The sequence below is a fragment of the Ips typographus genome, linkage group LG9, assembly GCF_016097725.1.
Source record: "Ips typographus isolate SLU linkage group LG9, UJ_Ityp_2.0, whole genome shotgun sequence".
Classification (NCBI taxonomy): Eukaryota; Metazoa; Arthropoda; class Insecta; order Coleoptera; family Curculionidae; genus Ips; species Ips typographus.
The window spans coordinates 8,931,597-8,954,090 of NC_138430.1; the positions used below are offsets into that span (position 1 = coordinate 8,931,597).

At 33.6% G+C, this 22,494-nt stretch overlaps 1 protein-coding gene and 1 long non-coding RNA gene across 20 annotated transcripts in view; one reads left to right on the forward strand and one right to left on the reverse strand.

Annotated features, from left to right (window-relative positions):
- Positions 1–22,494, forward strand: part of CadN (neural cadherin) — a 209,599-nt gene that overhangs the window by 141,002 nt on the left and 46,103 nt on the right. The window contains exon 1 of one of the 15 annotated variants that reach the window (XM_081986200.1): positions 1,368–1,567. The exons of the other annotated variants lie outside the window; for them this stretch is intronic. Coding sequence (XP_081842326.1) covers positions 1,480–1,567 — 88 coding nt within the window. The 5' untranslated portion in view covers positions 1,368–1,479. Of the gene's footprint in view, positions 1–1,367; positions 1,568–22,494 lie in introns of those variants that run through there. 15 annotated transcript variants of the gene reach the window in all.
- The window catches only part of LOC145733424 (uncharacterized), a 29,803-nt gene continuing 22,454 nt past the window's right edge, over positions 15,146–22,494 (reverse strand). The window contains exons 1-8 of one of the 5 annotated variants that reach the window (XR_014179206.1): positions 21,076–21,234; positions 17,311–17,463; positions 16,659–17,254; positions 16,424–16,604; positions 16,039–16,362; positions 15,573–15,824; positions 15,356–15,514; positions 15,146–15,302 (exon numbers count right to left, since the gene is read on the reverse strand). This is a non-coding gene — a long non-coding RNA (uncharacterized LOC145733424). Of the gene's footprint in view, positions 15,303–15,355; positions 15,515–15,572; positions 15,933–16,038; positions 16,363–16,423; positions 16,605–16,658; positions 17,255–17,310; positions 17,464–17,513; positions 17,705–21,075; positions 21,235–22,494 lie in introns of those variants that run through there. The other 4 variants (XR_014179205.1, XR_014179203.1, XR_014179201.1 and 1 more) reach the window with 4 other exon arrangements.

Consider the following 22,494-nt stretch of genomic DNA (forward strand, 5'->3'; position numbering starts at 1 on the left):
AGTACTTCTGAAATCTGGGGGTTACGGCCCTGAAATTTGCTATGTAAGCAGTGAATTAACCTGAAAGTCCAGGGAAGTATTGTATATTTTCCACAAACAGCTCTTACTTCACACAAACTGTACAAAAACTTTGAAAAAGAAGGAAAGTGAGTTAAAATACAAAAAATATAATTATAATAAATTGAACCTAAAATCCAGGGACGTACTGCATTTTGTATTAACTCCCTTATATCAGTCACTGTCACGTTAAAAAGAGGATTCCTCTTAACTAAAATTTAAAAATTTTGTTTTTGAACTCAACTGTATCATAAGTAGCAGCTTTATTTAGCCTCCGGGTAATTTTTTACTTTACAAGTGTCATTTTACTCATTTTCGAAGCAAAACTGGAATTACATCCGCATTGTAGGACTTTTGCCTACTTTCAGACGACATTATCCCAAAACTCGAGCAACTTTTAGTCCCCAAGCAGTTTTGCCGCAAAAAAGTTGTTTGGGAGTTTGCCTTTATTAAACTTTTGCACTGCCAATCAAACTTTGAAAGGTTATTCTATAAATAATATACTTTAATGGCTAAATTTTGATTAACAGTAATGATACAAAAAAAAACTAAAACAATAACTGTATAGTCAATATTTGAATGCAACTATCTGAATTACTAAACCAACCGAATATTACTATCAAATTAATTATTATTTTTATTTAGGCTTTGTGTATGCAAGGTGCCTCTCATTAAATTTAAACTAAAAGTGTTTACACTTTATAGCTGAATTAATTGAGCGCTTTATGAAACTGTAATCTAATATTATATGCTTCAAACCCTTCATTATTGTGTTTCTATGTGAAGTAGAAAACATTGTTTTTTGTTTTAGTTGTGAATATTAGTTTTTGAGCTTCCACTAAGCTGCACTTTATAGTTTTGTTATTATATGTTTTAGGTTAATCAACTTTTTACAAAAGTTGTTAGGACTGTGAGTGAATCAATTTTTAAGCTAAAACTTACTTCCACTCGCACTCTTTTAGCTCAAAAAAAACTCGAGCTCCAGTCAATTTTTCCTCGTTCCGTAGTGCATAAAGCGATTAGCCCTTGTGGTATTTATTCTAAATCTCGGCGGCAAAAAAAGTAAATTAACCACCAAGTTTGGCGGGCAAAATAAATTACCCAATCGAGTCCCTCACTACATCTCACTCGACGTGGCAACCTCTATTCCTGCGCTCTGGCTCGCTCTCGCTCAGCTCTAATTTGTCAGTGTAGCTGGCTCAGCTTTAAACATCGTGACGCGAAGCTTTATCACGTAGCTGGAATGTTTCGCACCGAAAACTACGATACTTTTGCGAAAGTTAAATAAATTTTTATTATTTGTTTGTTTTGATTGAGTTTCAAAAAACCAACCAATCTTGGTTTACTGAACATCACATTAATAATTTGATGACACTATATGACTTAGTGAGTGAGGTCGAGTTTGAGTAGTGATAGTGTGATATGCAATGTGATATTTTTCTGGAATTATTTTGGGTGATGGTTGACCCGTTCAAAGTATTTTGGGTGTTAACTAATAGTTCTTATATAGGTATGCAAATTTTTTGAATAATTTTTGCAGTAAGAAAATATTTAGTCTAGCAAAATTTACATTTAATTAGAAAGTCTTATCGACTCAGACCAGAAAACTAGTTTTGAATTAAAAAAAAACTAAATGTCACTTTATCTTGCAGTCTAAGCTTCTTCAACATTTCCAGAAGTTCTGCAACAGTTTGCCTTATGTAAAACAGACTGGCTCAAATAGATATTCGCTTTGTTTTGTCAGCTTGTAAATCATCTGAGTAAACTGTTATAGGCAATCAGGCGACAAATACCTAATAGTTCACAGTTACAATGGAGTTATTGGAAATTGAAGTAATTTTAATCGATACATTTCTGTTAAAACTGTGTCACAAGACTCTTTCTATTGTGATTTCGATTTTGAATTGCAAATTTCCAGGACATTGCTTCCAGTTGCTGTCCGTTTAAATTTGCATTGTGGCTCTTAAGAATATTGTCACGATTTTGTTTCTTTTTGTTTTATTGATCGATAATCAAATTTATAATGCATTTTGCGGCAGTAGACATTAAAACTCTCCAATTGCTCAAATAAACTGAGAAATATCTGAAAAACTCTAAAACTAGTAGAGAGATAATTAAATTAATACCTCAGTCAAATTTTCCCTAAATTATTATCAACTTTGAAATACTTATCATATTTCCAGAATTTAATACTGTTTCAGGTTCAAATTTCTATGTTAAAATCATTTATTGTCAGTAAAAATTCTATATTTTCCTTCAAAATCCAAAAACTTTGTGTTATTTAATATTTTTTGTATACATTTTTTGTTTAAAACAACTCTAGTTTGCTATTAAAAAAAAAAAACATTGATATGAATATGCAGGGTTGTTGATTTTGCAATACAAATTTTTTTTTGGAAAAAAGCTATTTTTGTAACCAGGCAGGAAATAGAAGTTTTCGTGTTACATAGTTTTGCCTAATTTAGTGTGCAAACTGATAATTTGATTATGACGATCTATTCTTTCAATTAGTCATTTTCAATCTATTGCTAGATGTTTCCATTGATTTATCTTCATTTCTGACCTACACAGCATTTTCTCTTATTAGATTGTACGTCATACTATCTAAATTAGATTTAGTACATTTTCACAGCTCAAATTACTTTTTTCATGGTCACGTGACTGTGTTTCACTAATTTCACCTTACTTGCACAGTGTTGCCAGCTGAAAATTACCAATTTTTGGTCACTTGACTTGTATTTTACTATTTTCGACTTCAACATTTTTTAAATTAGATGTTGCACATTTTTGCAGTTAGACTCCTGTTTTATGGTCACGTGACCGTTTTCGACTAGTGTCACTTGGCCAGTACAATGCTGCAGGTCAAAAATTGCATTCCCTAAGTCACGTGACGATTATTTTACAATTTTAGCTTTTACCACTATCTAAATTAGATTTATCGAATTTTCACCGTTTAAACTACTAGTGACTGTTTTTGATGGTGTCACCTTGCTGTTTACAGTGTTGCCAGCTCTAAATTCCTTTTCTTGGTCACGTGACCTTTATTTTACCATTTTTACCTTTACCACTATTTAAATCGGATTTTTGCAATTCAGACTATCTTTTTCTGGTCACGTGACTGTGTTTGACTAGTGTCACTTGGCCAGTACAATGTTGCCAGATCAAAAATTGCATTCCCAAAGTCACATGACGTGTATTTTACCATTTAAATTTTTACCACGTCTGTCTAAATTTCATTTAGCAAATTTTCACAGGTCAAATTACCTTTTTATGATCACGTGACTGTTTTTCATTAGTGTCACCTAGCCTGTACAATGTTGCAGCTCTAAAATTACTTTTTTTAGTCACGTGACTTGTATTTTTCAATTTTTACCTTTACCACTATTTAAATCGGATTTTTGCATATCAGACTATCTTTTTATGGTCACGTGGCTGTTTTTGACTAGTGCCTCCTTGCTTTTACAGTGTTGCCAGATCTAAAATTACCTTCTTTGGTCACGTAACTTGTACATATTTTAGACAGCTATTTAAATCAGATTTGCAATTCAGACTGTATTTTTTGTGGTCACGTGACCTGTTTTTGACTAGTGTCACTTGGCCAGTACAATGTTGCCAGATCAAAAATTGCATTCCCAAAAGTCACATGACGTGTATTTTACCATTTAAATTTTTACCACTGTCTGTCTAAATTTCAAATAGGAAATTTTCACAGGTCAAATTATTTTTTTATGATCACGTGACTGGTTTCACTAGTGTCACCTAGCCTGTACAATGTTGCCAGCTCTGAAATTTCTTTTTTTGGTCACGTGACCTGTATTTTACAATTTCACCTTTACCACTATTAAATCTTTTTATGGTCACGTGACCGTTTTTGATTAGTGTCACTTGGTCAGTACAGTGTTGCCAGCTCAAAAATTAGCATTTTTTGCTCACGTAAGTTGTTTTTTTTTTACAATGTTTGCCTTAACCAGAGTTTAAATCGGATTTATGGACGACTATGGGAAGTTATTATTTTTTTAAGGTTTTGTGCAATATCTCAAAAAGAGTTGGAGATTCTAATCTGATAAAAGACAACTTATTTAATTTTTTTTTTCAAAATACCTATAATCCCTTTTTTGTGTCGTGTTTACCTTCAATAATATCTAGTTAAACAGATGCAGTTGTTGTTGGTCGTTTGTTGTGCCACTTATCCAGGATTGAAAAACGGTTTTATAAAGAGCTTTGAGATTTCCGAGGCTTTGATTTAAACTGTTGGTCCGGTTGTGTACGGTTTGTTATGATGAAACGACGGATTAAGGGTTTAGCTTGCAATTCTGTAGGATATAGGTAATCATCTGAAACGCGCCTGCATCAGGGGGATTTTGATAGATTGATTCGAAATAGATTTGCTGCAAGTTTCAGGCTAGTTTTAATCAGACTAGTTTATTCGGCTTTGTTATGTTGGATTTTGATTTAAAAAAATCTCAATACTAAAGAGAATTGGTAAGCAAATATCCCATTTACGGTCAATTTTCATCAAAATTGATTACTGTCACCATTTCGATGCGACACATATCAATTGAAAATTGATTGTTCTGTCTGAGCACAATAAAACACAAATCGTATAGCCATCAACTCTGTTACAACGTCTAAAATTGATCGTATCTCCTGGCATTTCGAAATAATACATTTCCCTGAATAAGTAAATGGAAAAAAGCCGTTCGTCAGATATCCAAGACAAACGAAAAGGCAAATGATCTCGTATTCTGTTAGCGATTCGATTGCTCTTGGGAGTTAAAAACGTTCCGACTTGAAGCAGTAAAGATTGTTTGCCACCAACACATTGAAATAGGACTTGTCATATAGGATATCCATCTGGTACTAAATTGTGGACATTTGCACGGTCTTTCAAATTGTAGCATTCGAAGCACGTTTTCATCCTATTGAAATTCGACGAGTCGAAATGTGAGAAAGTGACCTAGGACACTATTGAAAACTTTGCAATGCTGCTGCTTTGCAAGTTGATTAAATAATTTTAAATCAACCAACAAAATAAACAGATATCTCAATGAAATAGATAAGGGTTAAAGAAAAGGCTGACTTCAATGGGTTTCAACGTAATTTTATACTTTGCGTCGTATTTCATTTCGTTTTGTGTCCCGTTTAATTTAATGACCTCCCCCCGGACTGGCAAAATGTACGAAAAGAAATATCTGTGCAATTATTTCCAAAACTATAATGGAAAGTTCGTCCAGGTTTTAAATTTCTGTGATTTTTGGCAATGAATCGTTTTATGATAACAATTCTATTGTCCTGTTAGGAGGACATTAGCGAAATTTATGGTCGTAATCTTTTAAGAACGAAATGAGACGTAACAAATCAACAGCCATCAATAAATTGATATGGAAAAACTTTGTTCTTTTGTCGAAGTAATTTAGTTTTTTTTTGGCATTTTTGGTGTCATCAAAGGAATTAATTCTTTTAAAGGAATAATACTAAAAATCCCTTAGCATAGTTACAATGTATGTATTATTGCATAAATCAATTTCTCATTTCATTTTGTGTAATTTGACAACCGAGAGTATTTTCATCTCCGAGTAAACTTATCCGCAATATGGATTTTCCGCGAACGGTAAAATTGGATGATATTAAAGCTTGAAATTGATATATCCATGGGAAACATTAAGTCAAAATTCATTTTGAGATAAAAATATTAGAATTTATGGTTTATTTTTGCTTTACACCGCTAGAAAGAACAGTTCAAGACAGTTAATTTGAGTGGTTCAACCTCCCTGAACTCAAAAATAACCGAGTTACAGGGTGCTCAAATTTCAATTAGACCCATATTTTAACTGGTCAAACTGGAATTTTTCTGTCACACTGAATTTTACTTTTCCAAATTTATTTTACCTTAATTATTAATAAATAACAATTAATAAAAAAAATCTGACAATTATGTGAGTTAACCATCCATTGTAAAACTAGAAGTTTTTTATTAAACATTGAGAATCTAAAAACTTTCGTTTGAGTGGTTTCTAAATAGAAAAGCCTGAATGCAGCTTGTGAATTTCACTTTAATCTAAACTTTCAAAGAAAAACGGTAAAGAATTAAAAAAGAGAAACATGTCCTAAAAGTAATTGAAACTGTCTAGTAGAAGATGGGAAGATTGCACGCCTGTAATTGTCTGTTCTTATAACTTTTCCTTTCGGTCCTTTGAAGAGAGATCTTTCGACACCGTTTCGAAGCAGCAGATCTCCCCGTTTCGATTAAATTTTAACAAACAAAAATTAGCTCGGCTTTCTTGTCGGTTCCCTTTCAGTTTTCTTATTTTAATTGATCCGTTTGGTAATCAAATTGAACGTATTTTGTTGAGCAGTTCCAATTTACATTAGCTTTTAAAGTTTGTTTTGCTAAGTGTTGTTTTTATTAAAAAAAGAATTACCATTTCTTTTGAGAAAGAGACACGTGCCTGTTTGTTTTTGTTTCCAACTTAACGGGAAAATTCATTCGCGTGATTTGCTCTTCTCTTAAATCCATACGAAGTTAAACAGAATATTGTTAATATTGACTTTGCGAAGATACACGAAACGGATGCCAACAAATTCGTCTTTTCAAACGTCTGCGAATTTGGTGGAGCATTAAATATTTAATAACAGTTCTGTTTGTCAAGTATAAGAGGGAATGTAAGACGGTTTATTTGCGTTTCTAATGCGATTTTGGTTTGACAATAATTTTAAACTGACTAGGCTAGAGAATTTTCTTGAACGACCCAGTTTTCCAGTCTGATAAACTTCAGAACAGAATGGTCTGCTAGTCTATTTGTAGGAGTAGCAAGAGGATGTCCATTGACAGATTTAGCATGACATTTCCAGGTTTTGTTTTCCAACTTGTACACTGATAAGCTTACATTTTGTGTACAACATTACCCAAAGGTGACATCTGTTACGCAGTAGAAACGCTTTTTGTTTAAACTAATAAGCTATTTAATTTAAGACGAGAAACTTCCGGCTTTAACCTAGTAAACATCCGGCTCTATTAACTATTTTTTGTTTACGATTTATGGTAGTGCCACTCTGAAGCTAGCCTCGGAGACAACTTAGTGCCCCATTTAAGTAGCTTTTGCATAAATTAGTTCTTAATCTGCTTAGCGGGCTAATAAGCGGAAAATCTCTTCTCATAATTTAACGACAGCATGCTGCTGGGGACCTGATTGATGACCTAAATTTGTCTTGACAGAAATCTGAAGGTTTCGTGCTTAACTTCTAATTTTTAGGTAATTAAATAGTTAAATTTTTTTTTTCCTTTTTCGTATGTTTTAGTGAAATCTATAAGAATTCAAATAAAAAAGTTACAATCATGCAAAAATTGAAAAAAATGCAATTTTTGCAAATGTGCAATTTTGGCAATTTTTTTGATTTTGTTCCAGGAGGGTTCCATTTAACAGCAAAGGGCATATTTTATAAATTAAGTAAAATAAGTACAAAAAAGATTATTATATTCTTGTGTTATAGCAGGATTTATTAAGATTTGGCTTAATGGGAAGCACAATTGGAGTCTCACGGTCACGTGACTGTTTTCTTAAAAAATTGCATCAGAATAGCACGCAATTATTCCAAAAACTGTCCCTAGAAAGTTTACGATATTTGTTAAATGAATTAAAATTTCAAAGCAGTCTTTACGTCTATTGTGCATAAAAGTTTTCCTATTCCACCTTAAGTGTTTTATTTGTAACGCCAATTTTAAACAAAAGTTGGGTAAATTGACTTTATTTACGGCATTTACTGGAAAAATTATTTGAACGTTGGTTTTCGCAAAACTTTTAATCAAAAGGCACTACTCCAACGCAACTCTTTAACGTAATAAGGTTTTAGGAAAAAAATTTCGCTTGAAAGAAGTTAATAATTGAAAATCTCTGCCTCATTATTTGATGCTTCAAAGTGAGTGTATTTGAAAACCATCTTTAGCCTCAGCACAATTTTATGTTTTCCATGAATCTGAATGGTTTATATGGACAATTTTGCCTTCAAAGCATTTGTAAATAACAACAAAAGGAATTTACAAAACATTTTTGAAAACAAAATAAATTAAATTCATGCATGAGTTTATTTCAATAATCCAGTTAGAGCTTTTCAATAATTCTTGCAATTTTCGATTCGTATCAAAATTTCACAAAATAAACCGCTGCAATTGAATCGAAGCTTCTGGGACCTCAGTAAATATAAACTGTTTTCCAGTTCAACCCAGATTTATTCCGTTTTCTTATCGAGTTGCCATAAATATTTATGCACTTGTACTCTAAATCCTGCTCTATTGGTTTCCACAAAAATAATCGAATAGATTACGGTCGAAGTGGCGTATCTATTTTATTACCAACAGATGTAAAAAGTGGCCCAATTTCTCGATTGTGTTTTTAAAATCAACCTCCATTATCGCCCTATAACAGTCCGAAAAGGCAAAAACCCTGACCCTTTGCTGTGATACAAACCCAGGACCAAGATAATGTTTTCTTTGGGTTTAGACGTTATTTTATTGATGCAAAAACCGAAGGGTCTGAGCTTCAAAGGTATTTACCATCATCCCTTAGGAGGCCCTATTCGACTCTTCAAAGTTTGGTTTCATTAGGGGAAATGTGCACATCTTGCCTTGTAATTGCACGAAACTAGGTTCTAAAGTTCTTGCTTAGGATGGGACATATTTGGATTGTCTCGGTATCATTAAACTTCGGTTAATTAATTGTTTGAGAACTCCTTTATCAACGAGGAAGGATTAACGGTGTAATTTAAGGGCCGTTAGTTGCTTAAACACTGTGATCCACCCGATTTTTATGTTGAACTTCCAAACTACAAAGATCCGAAATAAAAGTAGGGCGTTAACTTAAGTACTGAAATAAAATCCACCCATTTCACAGAATAGTGTGCAATTTAAAAATATTCTATTTCCTGAAAATGCTCTTTAAGGTTTTCAGGAAAATTGCTTTGGACCAATATCAAAGTTACACGAGAACCTATAATGCAAACGCGTTGTAACACTTTGTTTTGTTTGGAAATTAAACCATTATTTCCGTGAAGCCCTTTAAAGCTATGCTCGCCCTAATTATTAAGGAAACAAAACCGAAACCTAAAATAGCACTGAAGTCAAAGCTGATACAAGTATTCCATTTGCAGTGAATTATGAAGATCCCGAAAGTTTCTTTGACACGCGGACCTGAAAGAGTCCCTTTTCAAAAGAAAGTCACGCTTTCTAAAATGTTATTTACTCAGGCAAAAAAACCTTAAAGGGATACAATTTATCTGATGAAACAGGGCTTACATGTCTGTTAAGAAAACTTTTTATTATCCAGCGTGGAAACCGTTTAATAAATACTACTAAAGAAGATGTTTTTCTAAACTGCAAGTACACGAATAACTATAAGTCAACTTTTTGCAATGTTATTACCTTTCTATACTGGTTGGAAGTGAAGATAATGTAATAAATTTGCTAAAATAATTAATCCATTTTACAAAATCAGAAAGTTCCGGAGACTGAACAGTTTTTAATTGAGTTTATTAGCAGGTCGGGAACTTTTGACTTGCTTGCGACTGGATTCAGAAAAGCTCTTTAGAAATTAAATGTAATCCTGGACGGTTCGTGTTATTCAAGTTTGCGTCGAAAGCACTTTAGGAAGGAGCAACCTTCATATTTTTTTTGTACAAGTTGCTCCTCCATGATGTTAGTAATGCTGATCTATTTTGTTTTGCTTTTTTTCGGGGTTTATTTGAGGTTGTTCTAAGCTGTTGTTTTACTTCATAGTAAAAGCCCAATTAGTTCATTTAGAATCGATAAAAAGTAATGTATAAATTACTAAAAGTATTGGTACTAAGAAAACAAGATTTTCTGCTTCATATAAGCGATATTTCACAGTCACAATTCAGACTGATGAGGGTAACGACTTTTCAAATTTTATTTAATTGCATTTCTTACTTTTTTGTAGTTCAATTAATTTAAGTCACAGTTTTTGATTAAAATGTATAAAGTGAGAATTATATTGGCACACATTTTTTTTGGTTAAAATTTTTAACAATCGCAAAATTTCAAAGAATTCAGATTGAAATTCAACGCAATTTTAATCTACTACTAAGTACGGTTGGTTATCCGCTTTTGTCATTGCAACTTCATTGTAAAAAACTGCCAATTTTATATCAAATCTAGGCAGAATTAATCAAACGCATATCAATCCAACATTCCACTACTGTTATGCAGATAATGTATTTAATTATCACCTAGAATTCACGGGTGGGAAACCAATCAAACCAGTCCTAAAATTAAAAATGCTCGACGTAATCGAAAGGTTCAAGTTGTTGTAAATTTTCGATGCCACTCGTGCAAAATTTTATTATTATTAACACTCGCTCTGCATTTAAATAGAAATAATAATTTATTGTTTCGAATTGCGTATTTTGCTGACAGTATCAATAAATGTCAGTTGCAGCGAAACGCGTTAAATGTAATTTTAATTCATTACCGGTCGGACTATAAATATCCAGGTACTGTATTATTCAGCTAAACTGATGTTCGAATTGGACGATTTACGTTAAAACAACCCAAAGTCTGTTGTAAAACCGTATTAACTAGTCATTTCCAACTTTATTAAAACGAGGAACGTATTTACTATCTCGGTAACATGAAGAGCTAGAGAGGCCTGTTTTGGCTCATTTTGTAGTTTTTTTTTTTCAGTCAAAAATTGAAAAAAATGCTATTTTTGCAAAAAGTGCAATTTTGGCAATTTTTTATTTTGCTCTAGGAGGTTTCCAATGCACAGCAAAGAGCTTATTTATACCAAAAGACCTTAAATTAGGTGAAATAAGTACAAAAAAATACAATTTAAACAGTTTGTCAATAAATTGTCCAAATTCGATTTGAAAAACAGTAATTGCGGTTTGAACCATGTAAGAGTCAATACGATGGGCCAATTACCACCGGCTAATTTGAAGTTACCATCGACTATTTATTTACCAAGTGAAGTCCGGAACTAATTTGCATGAAGCCTAATTGCGTTCGATCTAAAACTGATTTGGCAAATAAACAAAACTAAACCGGCGACCTAATTTATATTTAGGTTTGCAAATCAGACTAATTACGACTGTCCGCGCTGTTCTATTTTCCTTATAATGTAATGAAAATCAAAAATTGAACATACCACAAAACTGTTTATAAATTATCCCAAAAGAGCGCTTGTAGATTACAAATTAATGATTACCTTCTGAAATTTATGTAAAGTTTTTAAGTAGAAACTTCACATGGAAGACCCTTTTTAAAAATATTTTTACCCGGGATGGTAATTGTATTATTTAAGCAAATTGTCAACCTTCCTAAAGCTGTAACCGTAACCTTTAAAACTGAATTAAAATGTAGATTTTTGCTAGAAAAATTTCCATATATGTAGCAATAATTAACTGATATTTAAATTAATATAACCTCCTATTTACTGATTATTTTTTTAGTCAAATATTAATACAATTCTGACCGCATAGAAGGAAATTTAACAATCTAAATTAATTTTTTAAATAAACTGTTAAGAAGGTTTTAATACTTAAAATGTTTAGTACTTAATCTTATTCAATATTATTATCCTGAAAATTGATTGATTTGAATTTTGACAATTTAACTATTCCGGTTTTTATTTAACAACATTGTCAACAACAAAATTGCATTAATTGGGGTCACGTGACTGCTTTAATTTGACGTCCCAGAATATTTTCAAATTCGAAACTGTACCTAACCTAACTTTGACACAATTTGACGTAAAATTTTCACGTTCTGTGGTCAGGGTCATGTTACTGTTCTAAAAATTTTTAAACTCAATTTCTTGATCAATTTAAACCTTGACATGTTGATGTCCCAGAAAATTTTCATTTTAAAATTGTATTCATTAAGGTCACGTGACTGTTTTGAGGTAATTCAAAAAATTGTAATTCAATTAAATAATCGTTTTCCCAGAATTTCCCAGTTGAATTGTGCTATTACCTATACAAATGTCAAAAGAGTCAAAAAGTATACCAAAAACTTTATTTCTATATAATGTGGAGTTGTTTTAAACTAAAAATTGAGCTACTAATTGCGCAGATCGGAAGTTTGCAGAAAAGCGGATTACCAAAAGAAAGTTAGTAAAACTCACGTCGTTTACCTGCTTTCCGTCGAGCTTTTGCTATTAATAATTTTCCAACTTCTTGGATTTTTGCGACTAATCCGCCCTCGCTTACTACCTAGTCCATTAAATTATATTAAATATTAATTAACTAGAACGGGCGCTCTTGGTGACGCAATTAAGATTTTAATTAATCGCCCTATAGTGTCATCAACTGACTGCTGCGACTAGAAACACGATTAAATGTCGTGTTTACGAATAGTTTCGCGTAAAAATTGCATTTCGGTTAACAAGTAAATGTGGCATAAAACGATGCGGTAACGTATCATTTTAAAGGGAATTTATTGTGGGTAAAAGGGATATAACCCTGGGCACGATCTTTTCACATCAGTCAGCAACCCAAAATGGCAAGGAAAGACAGATATTGTCTTTCGTCAACCACCTTGTGGTTTAGTTTAGTTTGGAAAACAAAAATTTAATTATAGTATTAGTAATAATTGAATTTACTTGAAATCCAAAATAAGTATAGTAATAATAAGTTTCCGACTCTGTAGCTCTTACGGTTACCGAGATCCCAATACATGTATGGTTCATTTTTTTTCCCTTGGCGGTTACGTCATCAAGTGCTCCGCCATATTGAAATTTACGCACGTCGTTTATTACAAGCTAGGCTATCCATCTTTTTAATCGAAATCTGTATAATTCATCGGTCCGTTTATTACTGCAACCAACAATACACCAGGTTCACATCTGCTCGTGGAAGATGTGGCAACATAGAGCATAGTCCCAACTGACAGTCGGCTAAACATTTTGAGGTTAGGAATTTTAAAAAGTTGAAAAACACCAAAAACTACAAACAGAATAAATAAAAACTTAATTTAGGGTTGTTTAAGTTTATTAATTAGTGTTGTTATTGCGAGACCTTCGTAGAATTTAAGATTTTTCTTCACCAAACTGGAAAACTTGCAACATTTGGTGGTAAACAAAGGCGGAAAGTTCCAATCAAACTTTGGCTTGGAAACAACAACCACATTCAATTTAAATTATCTGGAAAGAACATCACAAATAGGTGCATTCAAACGAGTCATTAACAGCCCAATACCAACGTTTCAAGAATTATTCCATAACATTTGCAAGAAAGGAAAGGCAATGTGTGTATCCTGGGGACTATTAAATCCTAAAGCAGTGTTTTAACTTATAACAGAATTGTTGGTGTTTTAAGAACTTGCTTCTTGGTTTTGTGATATAGATTGCTTATTTATTTCCTTTTGTAAATTTACCCAGCATTAAATTCATATCAATTTGGTTTTGTTGTGTGATGTAAGTAGGTAAATGAGAAGAATGGAATTTTTGTTCAAGTTTATGGAAAATCTGCCTCCAGAAAAAAATATTCTTAACTCCAAACAGTCCAGAGTTTGGACTAGACTTTGGCCCAGTACTTTCACTTCAGAATAACTTGATTCTAAAGGATAATATCTATGGAAACCGTGAAATCAGACGCTGCTATTAGTCAATTCCCTTATTTCTATATTTCTAAGAAAAAATTTATTCCGAGGTGAAAGTACCCGTCCTTATAGGTAATAACAATAATAATACTTTATTCATGTTAAGCGCCAGATGGTTTACACACGTCAAAGATACAAAGTAGCAATCACTAACATAATTAAGTACCTAATTGCAAATATAAAGCTAATAAAATTCCTAAAATAAGTGCTATTAAAATATAGTTCAAAATAAAAGCCTAATTAGTAATATTTTAGATTTGTTAAAATGGACAATTACATCTATAAAACAAAAGATTTGACAGTGAATTATAATGATATAATATAATATAATAATAGGTAGGTACAATAGATAAAAAGGTACAACCTAAGTTTTCATAGTCTCAGAATGAGTTCAATAATAATCATTTTCCTTACCTCTTCTATCTCTTCTTCTGGAACAGCAAATGTATACGAATCATTAGCAGTACCGATACTGGAGATACTCGAATACAATACAATTATTTTGTTTTGTAAACCAGCCTTTAGTTTCAAAACTAAAAACTAGGAAATTTAAGGTTAAATAGTTGATTTTTTAATACTTTTCGGTGTCAAATTACTATTTCGTTTTCGCGTTGATTTATTATTCAATTTGTTCAAAAAACGGAAAAGGTGTAGGATTACATAAGACACTACACTTTGGCGAAGGGAGATCAAACAGAATGGTAATTGCCTTTACTGGTATGACAGTGCTAATGAATGTAACTAGAATAGACGGTTCAGAATTTAATTTAACTTGCGTGAACGCCACAGAATTTCAATTCGTAGCGGATAATCAGTTATGTGAACCGGATAATGAAGTGAGTCAATGCTACTCCAAGCTTAAAAACGAAACAATGCACGCATTTTAGTTTTCCTTCATATTCAAACTGCGAATCGTATTTCATTCGTCGCCCGACTCTAAACTGAATCTTCCGTGAATTTATCAATAAAACTGACGTAAATTTAAATTCCGCAATAAAGCAAAAAAATGAAAATAAATCCATATACGAAGTTTTTTTATTATACATGGAAACGTGAAGAAGGGCTGATGGATGCAAAACAAAGCGACATGAATAACAGTCCTCCCTCCGTATTTTGCACCAATATGAACCGAGGATTTTATTAAAAAATCGTAAAGTTGCCTGTTTACTTTAAAACTTCGTCGCGGATATTACTGATACACTTTTTTGATTAAAATTTGATTGGAATTGAAGTTTATATGATACTTTTTTTTTGATGTTTCCACAGAACATATTAGAACCAGTCCCTAAAACATTTCTGTAGGAGTTTTACGTTGTCTAGGATTTGATGATAAATGCCCGATTACAAGAATCCAGGAAGAATTTCATATTTGATTAGGGCGCAAAAAAATATGAAATACGTACTTTATTATTTTTCAAAATACTAAGTCTAAAGTAACAAAAACTAAAACTAAGTAACAAAAAAATAAAAAGTCTAAAGTATAATCAGTGGTTGTATTTTTTCTCAGTCCATAACCTGCTCTCTATTGTACCATTTCATAATTTCTTCCTCTGTATGACGAATGCTATTTTTCCATACGGCTGGTGTCACGGTTGTTAAAGCTTCCTTCCACATATTAAGAGCATTATCAATAGATCTGAAACATCATAGCTGGTAAAACTAGTCATAGAGACTTTAGACAAATTTTACCTGCCATCCCTGCCAATATGCATATTATAGTAGTTTTTAGACACTCCCCATATCAGTTCAATTGCATTGAAAATGCAGTGATATGGGGGTAAATGAAGAATCGTATGGCCATGTTGCTCTGCTATCTGGTCAATAAGGTATAGCTTCTGAGGTTTGTTCCTATAAATAATTAATTTAAGCAACTGAACAGGTGAATGAATGGTTATCAACATCTCACCGTTTTACCAGTCCTAATAATTCATTTTTAAAGGCATCTGGGTTAAAGTTGACGTTCCTTAACCATTCCTGAATACTTTTAGAATTTTTTTGATTAATTGATTGTGGTAGGGTGCATTATACAAAACAATAGCAGAAGGCTGGGTTAAACTTGGCATCAATTGTTCTTGAAACCATTTTAGAAAATTTTCCTGGTTCATCTCACCATGATAATCCCCAGACTGGCTCTTTGAAGCAAATATGAGCTCAGCACCTGGAATAAACCCATTTTCATTACCGGCATGAAGAATAATGAATCTAAATGTTCCAGTAGCATTAGTTTCAACATCTAATTCATTAATCATAATTTCCAAATGGGATTCTGACAAAAAACATCAAGAATCATGCAAAATTAAAAACAAAAAGATAAGCATTTTCTAAAAAAATATAGTTACATTTTGACTTAAAGAGTTTTGCTTGTAGCTAACCTTTTGCCATCTACCCTGGTGCTCTTCACACTATGTTTGCTTTCATCCTGCCAGGAATGGCCTGGGGTCACATTTTGGAATATCTATGTCTCATCTGTAAAAACAAATTGATAGAGATTTTGTTGCTTTATTTCTACATACCTGCCTAAGAATTGAATTCTTTTAAAAGCTATATCAGGAAATTCCATTAATCTTCTTCCGCGCAATCTTATAACCACTTAAACCCAATTTTATGAAGCACTTTACACAATGATTTTACTCTGCCAACAAAAATTTCTTTACTCCTTAACTTTTCATAAATACTTTCCCTGGTTATGTGTTCTTCTACAAAAAAATGTTACCAAAACATTAATGAGCAGGACATAAAATAAACAAAACAACTTACTTTGTTCATACATCTCATATATGGAGTTGCGAATAGCTGCAACATCAATATTGGCAATGTCTGTAATAGACTTTGGACTACCTGGACTTTTCCTTGGTGAACTTAACGGAATGCCTTGCTTGACTTTCTGTGATATAGCACTTACTGTAGAAACACCAAGCCCAAGTGCTTCAGCTACACGCTAAAAATACTGTTGGTAAACAAAAATACTCTATTGCAATAATTTTAGTTTTACTTCTCTCACAGCAGCCAAAGGGATAAAAGGACCTCCGTGATCTCGTTCACGTTCAAAAAATGATAATAAAGCTGAATAAAGCAGCGACAAGCTGCTGGCTTTGTTTATTTAAAGCCATGTTCAGTTGTCTCTCTGTAAGCAGTTTTTAGTCAAATCATTTGTGCAAGTCATCAACAACAAAATCAAAAACAGCAAACGGTCAAGCAATCTGGCAACAATGCACACAAATCGTTAAACGCGCCGAGACAAGGTCAGGTTTGTATCAGAATTACGTTATTTAATAAGCGCGTGTTAGAAAGAGAGCGCAACTGATCGCTAAAGCAAAACGAATGCATTTTCAAAACGTCAAACTCACTGATGACGTGCATCGCTCCCATAAAGTTAGACAGTTTGAAAGTAACAAAAAATAGTCGTTTCCAACCCTATAAGTTTAATAACTCTCATAACCTACAAGTGTGAAACAATTAGATTTTTTCCTTAACTCGTATAACTGTCTTATATCATTATTTTTCCCGGAAAGTGCAATAAGGAATGGTGCACGGCCATAACGAGGGTATATCCACTTAAAACAAAGCTCGGTCGGTTTCTGTTGCGACCTCAAAACAATAAATCATCGTTATGTGGCGTAAATAACGCAATTGGAATTACGTACGTGACGAATATTTATTATAGTTTCGGCTCTTTTTATATTTTCTTCCGTTATAAATCTGATAGTTGCGGTTCCGATTTCATCTCTCTTGCGGATCGTTTTATTGCCCAGTACGCTCCCTATCCGCTCATAAATGTCCTTTTTATTGATGCGCCTCTAAAAAAAGACAACTTAATAAGATGCTGATGTCCGGTTCGAGTGGCTACATTTTTCTTTAGTGGTTTCCAAATTGGATTTCAGACGGAAAAAGATGTTTTACCGACGTTTTTTTTATCATAATTCTGAACGCGCCTTCTTATACAGGGTTGCTCGTCCAAACGCCCTTTTAAAAATGTTTTAAGATATCCATACAAAAAATTAAACAGTTTCTAGTTTCTGAGACATTTAGGAACAATTGCACAAGGACGGTAAACAGTAAAGGATTGCGCGATCTCTGACTTGATGGTGACGTAAAACTCGTCACATTGCGCTTATGAGATTAAGCAATCCTTTACTGTTTACCCCCCTTGGATTGCACCGACGTAATTTAAGGCACCCTAGTTCACCTAGGCTGTTGTGATTTGACTGGGACAGATAATGTGCAAAATGTCATAGTCAAATTAAAACCTAACCTAGGGTGCCCTTAAATATGTCGGTGCAAACCAAGGATATTAAACAGTACAGGATTGCTCGATCGGCCGATTTTGTTTCCCGGCGGCGAATGAATTCTGACGTCACAGTGGACCTTCGGGTGCACAATACGCTAAATATTCGCCCGAGATGCTATGTACGAGATCATGTTCGTGAATGATCGACTGCAATCGCGCATCGCGCAAAACAATCGCGCAAACGCGAGAGACCCATGGTGACGTAAAAATCGTCACCGGCCCGAGCCGATACCGGCAAGATTGCGCTTATGGGATTAAGCACTCCTGTACTGTTTACCGTCCTTGGGTGCAAACCACCTAAAGGATTGGCTTAAAAAGTAAAATACTTTCAAAGTAATTTAAATCAAAAATTCCAAAGCAGACACCCTGTAAATTAATACGTCATTTGATTCAGATTGACAAGACTTGCAAAATAAAAAAATAAACAGTTTCTAAGATATGTAGGGTGAAAGTTTGGGACGATTGATATAAAAAGTGGCATTAATGCAATTAAAGAATTTCAAATTTTTGGCAACATTTTTGGCAAAATTTCAAACTTTTTGCCACCAAACTGTCAAAAATGGTTTGAGTCAAGTACACGCTTGATCAAACTAAGACAATAATAACTTGTTGCTTATCAGTGCGCTAAAGTTGTAAATTTAATTATTTGTTCGCACCCTAATCATAATTAAACCTACAAAAGGCTTTCAGAAATTTGTTAATTAAATTCGCTTTCAATGTGTCACATCCCATTAAAACAACTTCCAAACAAACTCCAAAGTGTTTCCGGAATATTAAATTTTGCACAACGATGCCAAACTCCCGAATAAACTTTTTCCATGAAATGATTATCTCTATCTGAATCTTTAATTCAAAATATCTTAATTATTTATAAAGCCACGAAAAGTCGATGTAAATTACAATCAAGTCACACATTTTATGAATTTGACAGTTAAGAAGTGGCACTGTTGCTCGTCTCAAGAAGCTTGTTCTTGAGACGTTATGGCAGCCAAGGACGCCATTTTGTCTGTCATTTCTTAAAACTACGTGAAATTTCCTTTAAAATGAGGTGCAAATCAATATTTTGACAGAAAATTCAAAATGGCGGCGTGGGACGCCATTTTGTCTGTCATTTCTGGAAACTACGTGAAATTTCCTTTAAACTGAGGTGCAAGTCAATATTTTGACAGAAAATTCAAAATGGCGGCCTGGGACGCCATTTTGTCTGTCATTTCTTGAAACTACGTGAAATTTCCTTTAAAATGAGGTGCAAGTCAATATTTTGACAGAAAATTCAAAATGGCGGCCTGGGACGCCATTTTGTCTGTCATTTCTTGAAACTACGTGAAATTTCCTTTAAAATGAGGTGCAAGTCAATATTTTGACAGAAGATTCAAAATGGCGGCCTCGAACTGTCAAAAAATACAACTTTTTTATTTGTCAAGTTACAGTTGACGTCTCGGTGTCATTTTATGTTAAAATTTCCCGGAAAAAACGCTGGTGCAGTCGGTTTTTTGATATATAAAAAACTAACAGAGTTAGACCTAACCTAACCTAACCATTTCTTTGCCAGAAACCGGATTATACATGAAAATCTGTATTTCTTAATCCGGCCGAGTCTGACTAAAAAATATTTACAATATAATATGTGATATTATGGTAAAGGAAATTTGACGCCCTCTAGCGTCCAAACGGTATCACCAATCAACTCATATGGGGATATTTTTGGAAAGCTTGAAATCTGTTCTATCTTTTGTTTTCTATGACATTTTGACGTATCTTGTCAAGTAAGCGAGAAATTTAGGGTTAAAGCAACGAGAGTGTCACATGTAATTTTATGGTGAAGGAACTTTGACGCCCTCTAGCGGCCAAACGGTGTTATCAATCAACTCATATGGGGATATTTTTGGAAAGCTTGAAATCTGCTCTATCTTTTGTTTTCTATGACGTTTTGACGTATCTTGTCAAGTAAGCGAGTAATTTAGGGTCAAAGCAACGAGTGTCACATGTAATTTTATGGTGAAGGAACTTTGACGCCCTCTAGCGGCCAAACGGTGTTATCAATCAACTCATATGGGGATATTTTTGGAAAGCTTGAAATCTGCTCTATCTTTTGTTTTCTATGACATTTTGACGTATCTTGTCAAGTAAGGAAGTAATTTAGGGTCAAAACAACGAGTGTCACATGTGATTTTATGATGAGCAACTTTGCCTCAATTTAAACTTATGGTGGCTCGTATCTCTCAGGGTCGAATTTGAATTACCCTGTACATTAGTTGTTTCTGAACATGGCATATTTAAACATACTGCTTGTACACTAAATTGTTCTACATTCTAGTCAATTAAAGGAAATACAGACTGAGGGTTTAATTAGACCGCGTTTTACATAGAATTACTTGCCGTTGTAACTAATTTAGGTTGCGTGAAGAACGTATAGGGCACACATGTTTGTAATAAGATTATATTTTCCGTTTGGGTACCTTTATCCCGACAATAAATTAACATTTAAGCTGGTTTTATTCTTGTTTAGCCTTGAATAAGCCCAATAATTGGTTTAAATTTCAGTTAACAACAAAATTAAAACTGAAATTTATTTTCCTCGAACATTCGTGCAACACTGTAACGTATTGCTGAAATTTGTAATGAGGAGTTATTACCTGAATATTAGAGAACAGAGGGACGTAGAGTAAACGTGCAATTAATTTCGTAATATATCAACAGAAATTTTCCTTTAGAATACGCTCACAGCTAGAGAACCCCCACGCTATTTATAAAGGAATATTCTACCTATGCTAACATTCAACGGCTGTGTAGAGAGACGTGTAATAATGTTACGAAACAAGAATTTTTACCCTAAAGGAAATTGTTGCTCTCGGCTGCCTTTACCGACATTATTAAAGGCCCTATTTACCACACACTAAAAGAGTTGTGGAAGCTCTAATTATATCAGAAGCTATGCTTTTGCGCCAAAAAAAAAAACCAATCACTTAGCCAAACAAACTGTCTTTCCGTATAACCGCAATTTACTCGAGTAAGCCCCGAACAATTACGGGATCGAAATTTTCTCGCTTCGTCTTTTTATTTTTTAACGAAATTGCCCACGTCAAACCTCAAGTCAAAAACAGGGTCACGAAATACCTACCCTTATCGCATTTTTCATTTTGCCTCTATTCGTTCTTTTTTATTCATTTTATAAGTAGTGGGATTTATCCGCTAACAATTTTAGAATCGTGTTCACTTCCAGGTAAGTCATCTAAGAAAATCTTGGAAAAATTACTAGCAACAAAATAGTTTTCTTGTAGAAGGTCCTATACTGTTTCTACAAAATTTTAAAAAAATCAGGAAGTGATTAATTTGTCCTAATTTAAGTACAATTTATCAAAAACGGCGTTTACCACTATTTTGTGTCAGATCGAACAACACGTATAATAGCTTCCATAATTTTCCCCGGTCTCTCCATCAATTCGAAAATCTCTTTCGGACATTTTTCAACCCCGAATAAACAATAACAAATGACTGAGAACGGTCCGTTTTTTTTTATATTGTATATATCATTCTCGTCACGCATTCTTCCTGTCACAAACATACACTGATGATTTATGGTGCTTTGAGGTTTCTTTTACCAATCCAGAATACATGCGAAGAGAGTCTTTTTTTATACAGTAGCATGTGAGAAAAGGCGAGAAACGCTTATAGCAAATTAACACACAATATTATCACTTTTTGATATTAAGCTAAAACAATCACTTAAATAGTTATTTATGCAACAAGTGCAAAAAGTACACTACTTTTGCATGGGTTGCAACAAATGTTCAATCACGACAACGTCGCAATGGAGATAACAGCGGCAACAATGCAAAGTGAACGACCGACACGACGCAAGCCGTCAACCGTAAGTCATGTCAGATGTGGGAGGAGCCAAAGATTCATTTTCAAGCTGCATGGAGCGAGCAGAGCGTTTTTGACGTCATAATGACGTAATTTGACAATTGGTCAAATTATGTTTTTCTCAAATTACGTCATCGTGACGTCAAAAAAGATCTGCTCCCTCCATCAAGCGCGAAAACGAATGTGGTCAAAATCAAACGAATAAATAAATAAAAATGAAACAACACAATAGTCAATCTGTTATGTTAATAATTATGGAAAAAGCTTTAATTTATGTAAAGTGTTGTTGCATGTGTGGGTGGATAGGAGGGAGAAACAAAAAAGGACAACCGGAAAAGCCCCAGAAATCAGTAAAAGTTGTGTGTGACAATATTGGGGAACGAAAACAGAAGAAGTGGCTGGGAGGTCAAAATAGGTTAGAAATTCAGAGATCTGAAGAAAGCTGTAGAGTTGTGGTTCAATTGATCGTTCAAACAGGTACCATCAGACACACGAGAAGCGCCGCTAATCTCAAAAACCTCCAGGAGGTTCCCTTTTTTGCAGAACCTTAAAACCTTGCTCACCCTAAAGGAGTGGTTGTTAAAATGAAGATGTCTAGCAAAGTTGTTCATGGAGGCGAGCAGCAAACTTCCTGCCCCTCTGGCCAATGTAAAAGGCGCTGCATTGAGGGGTA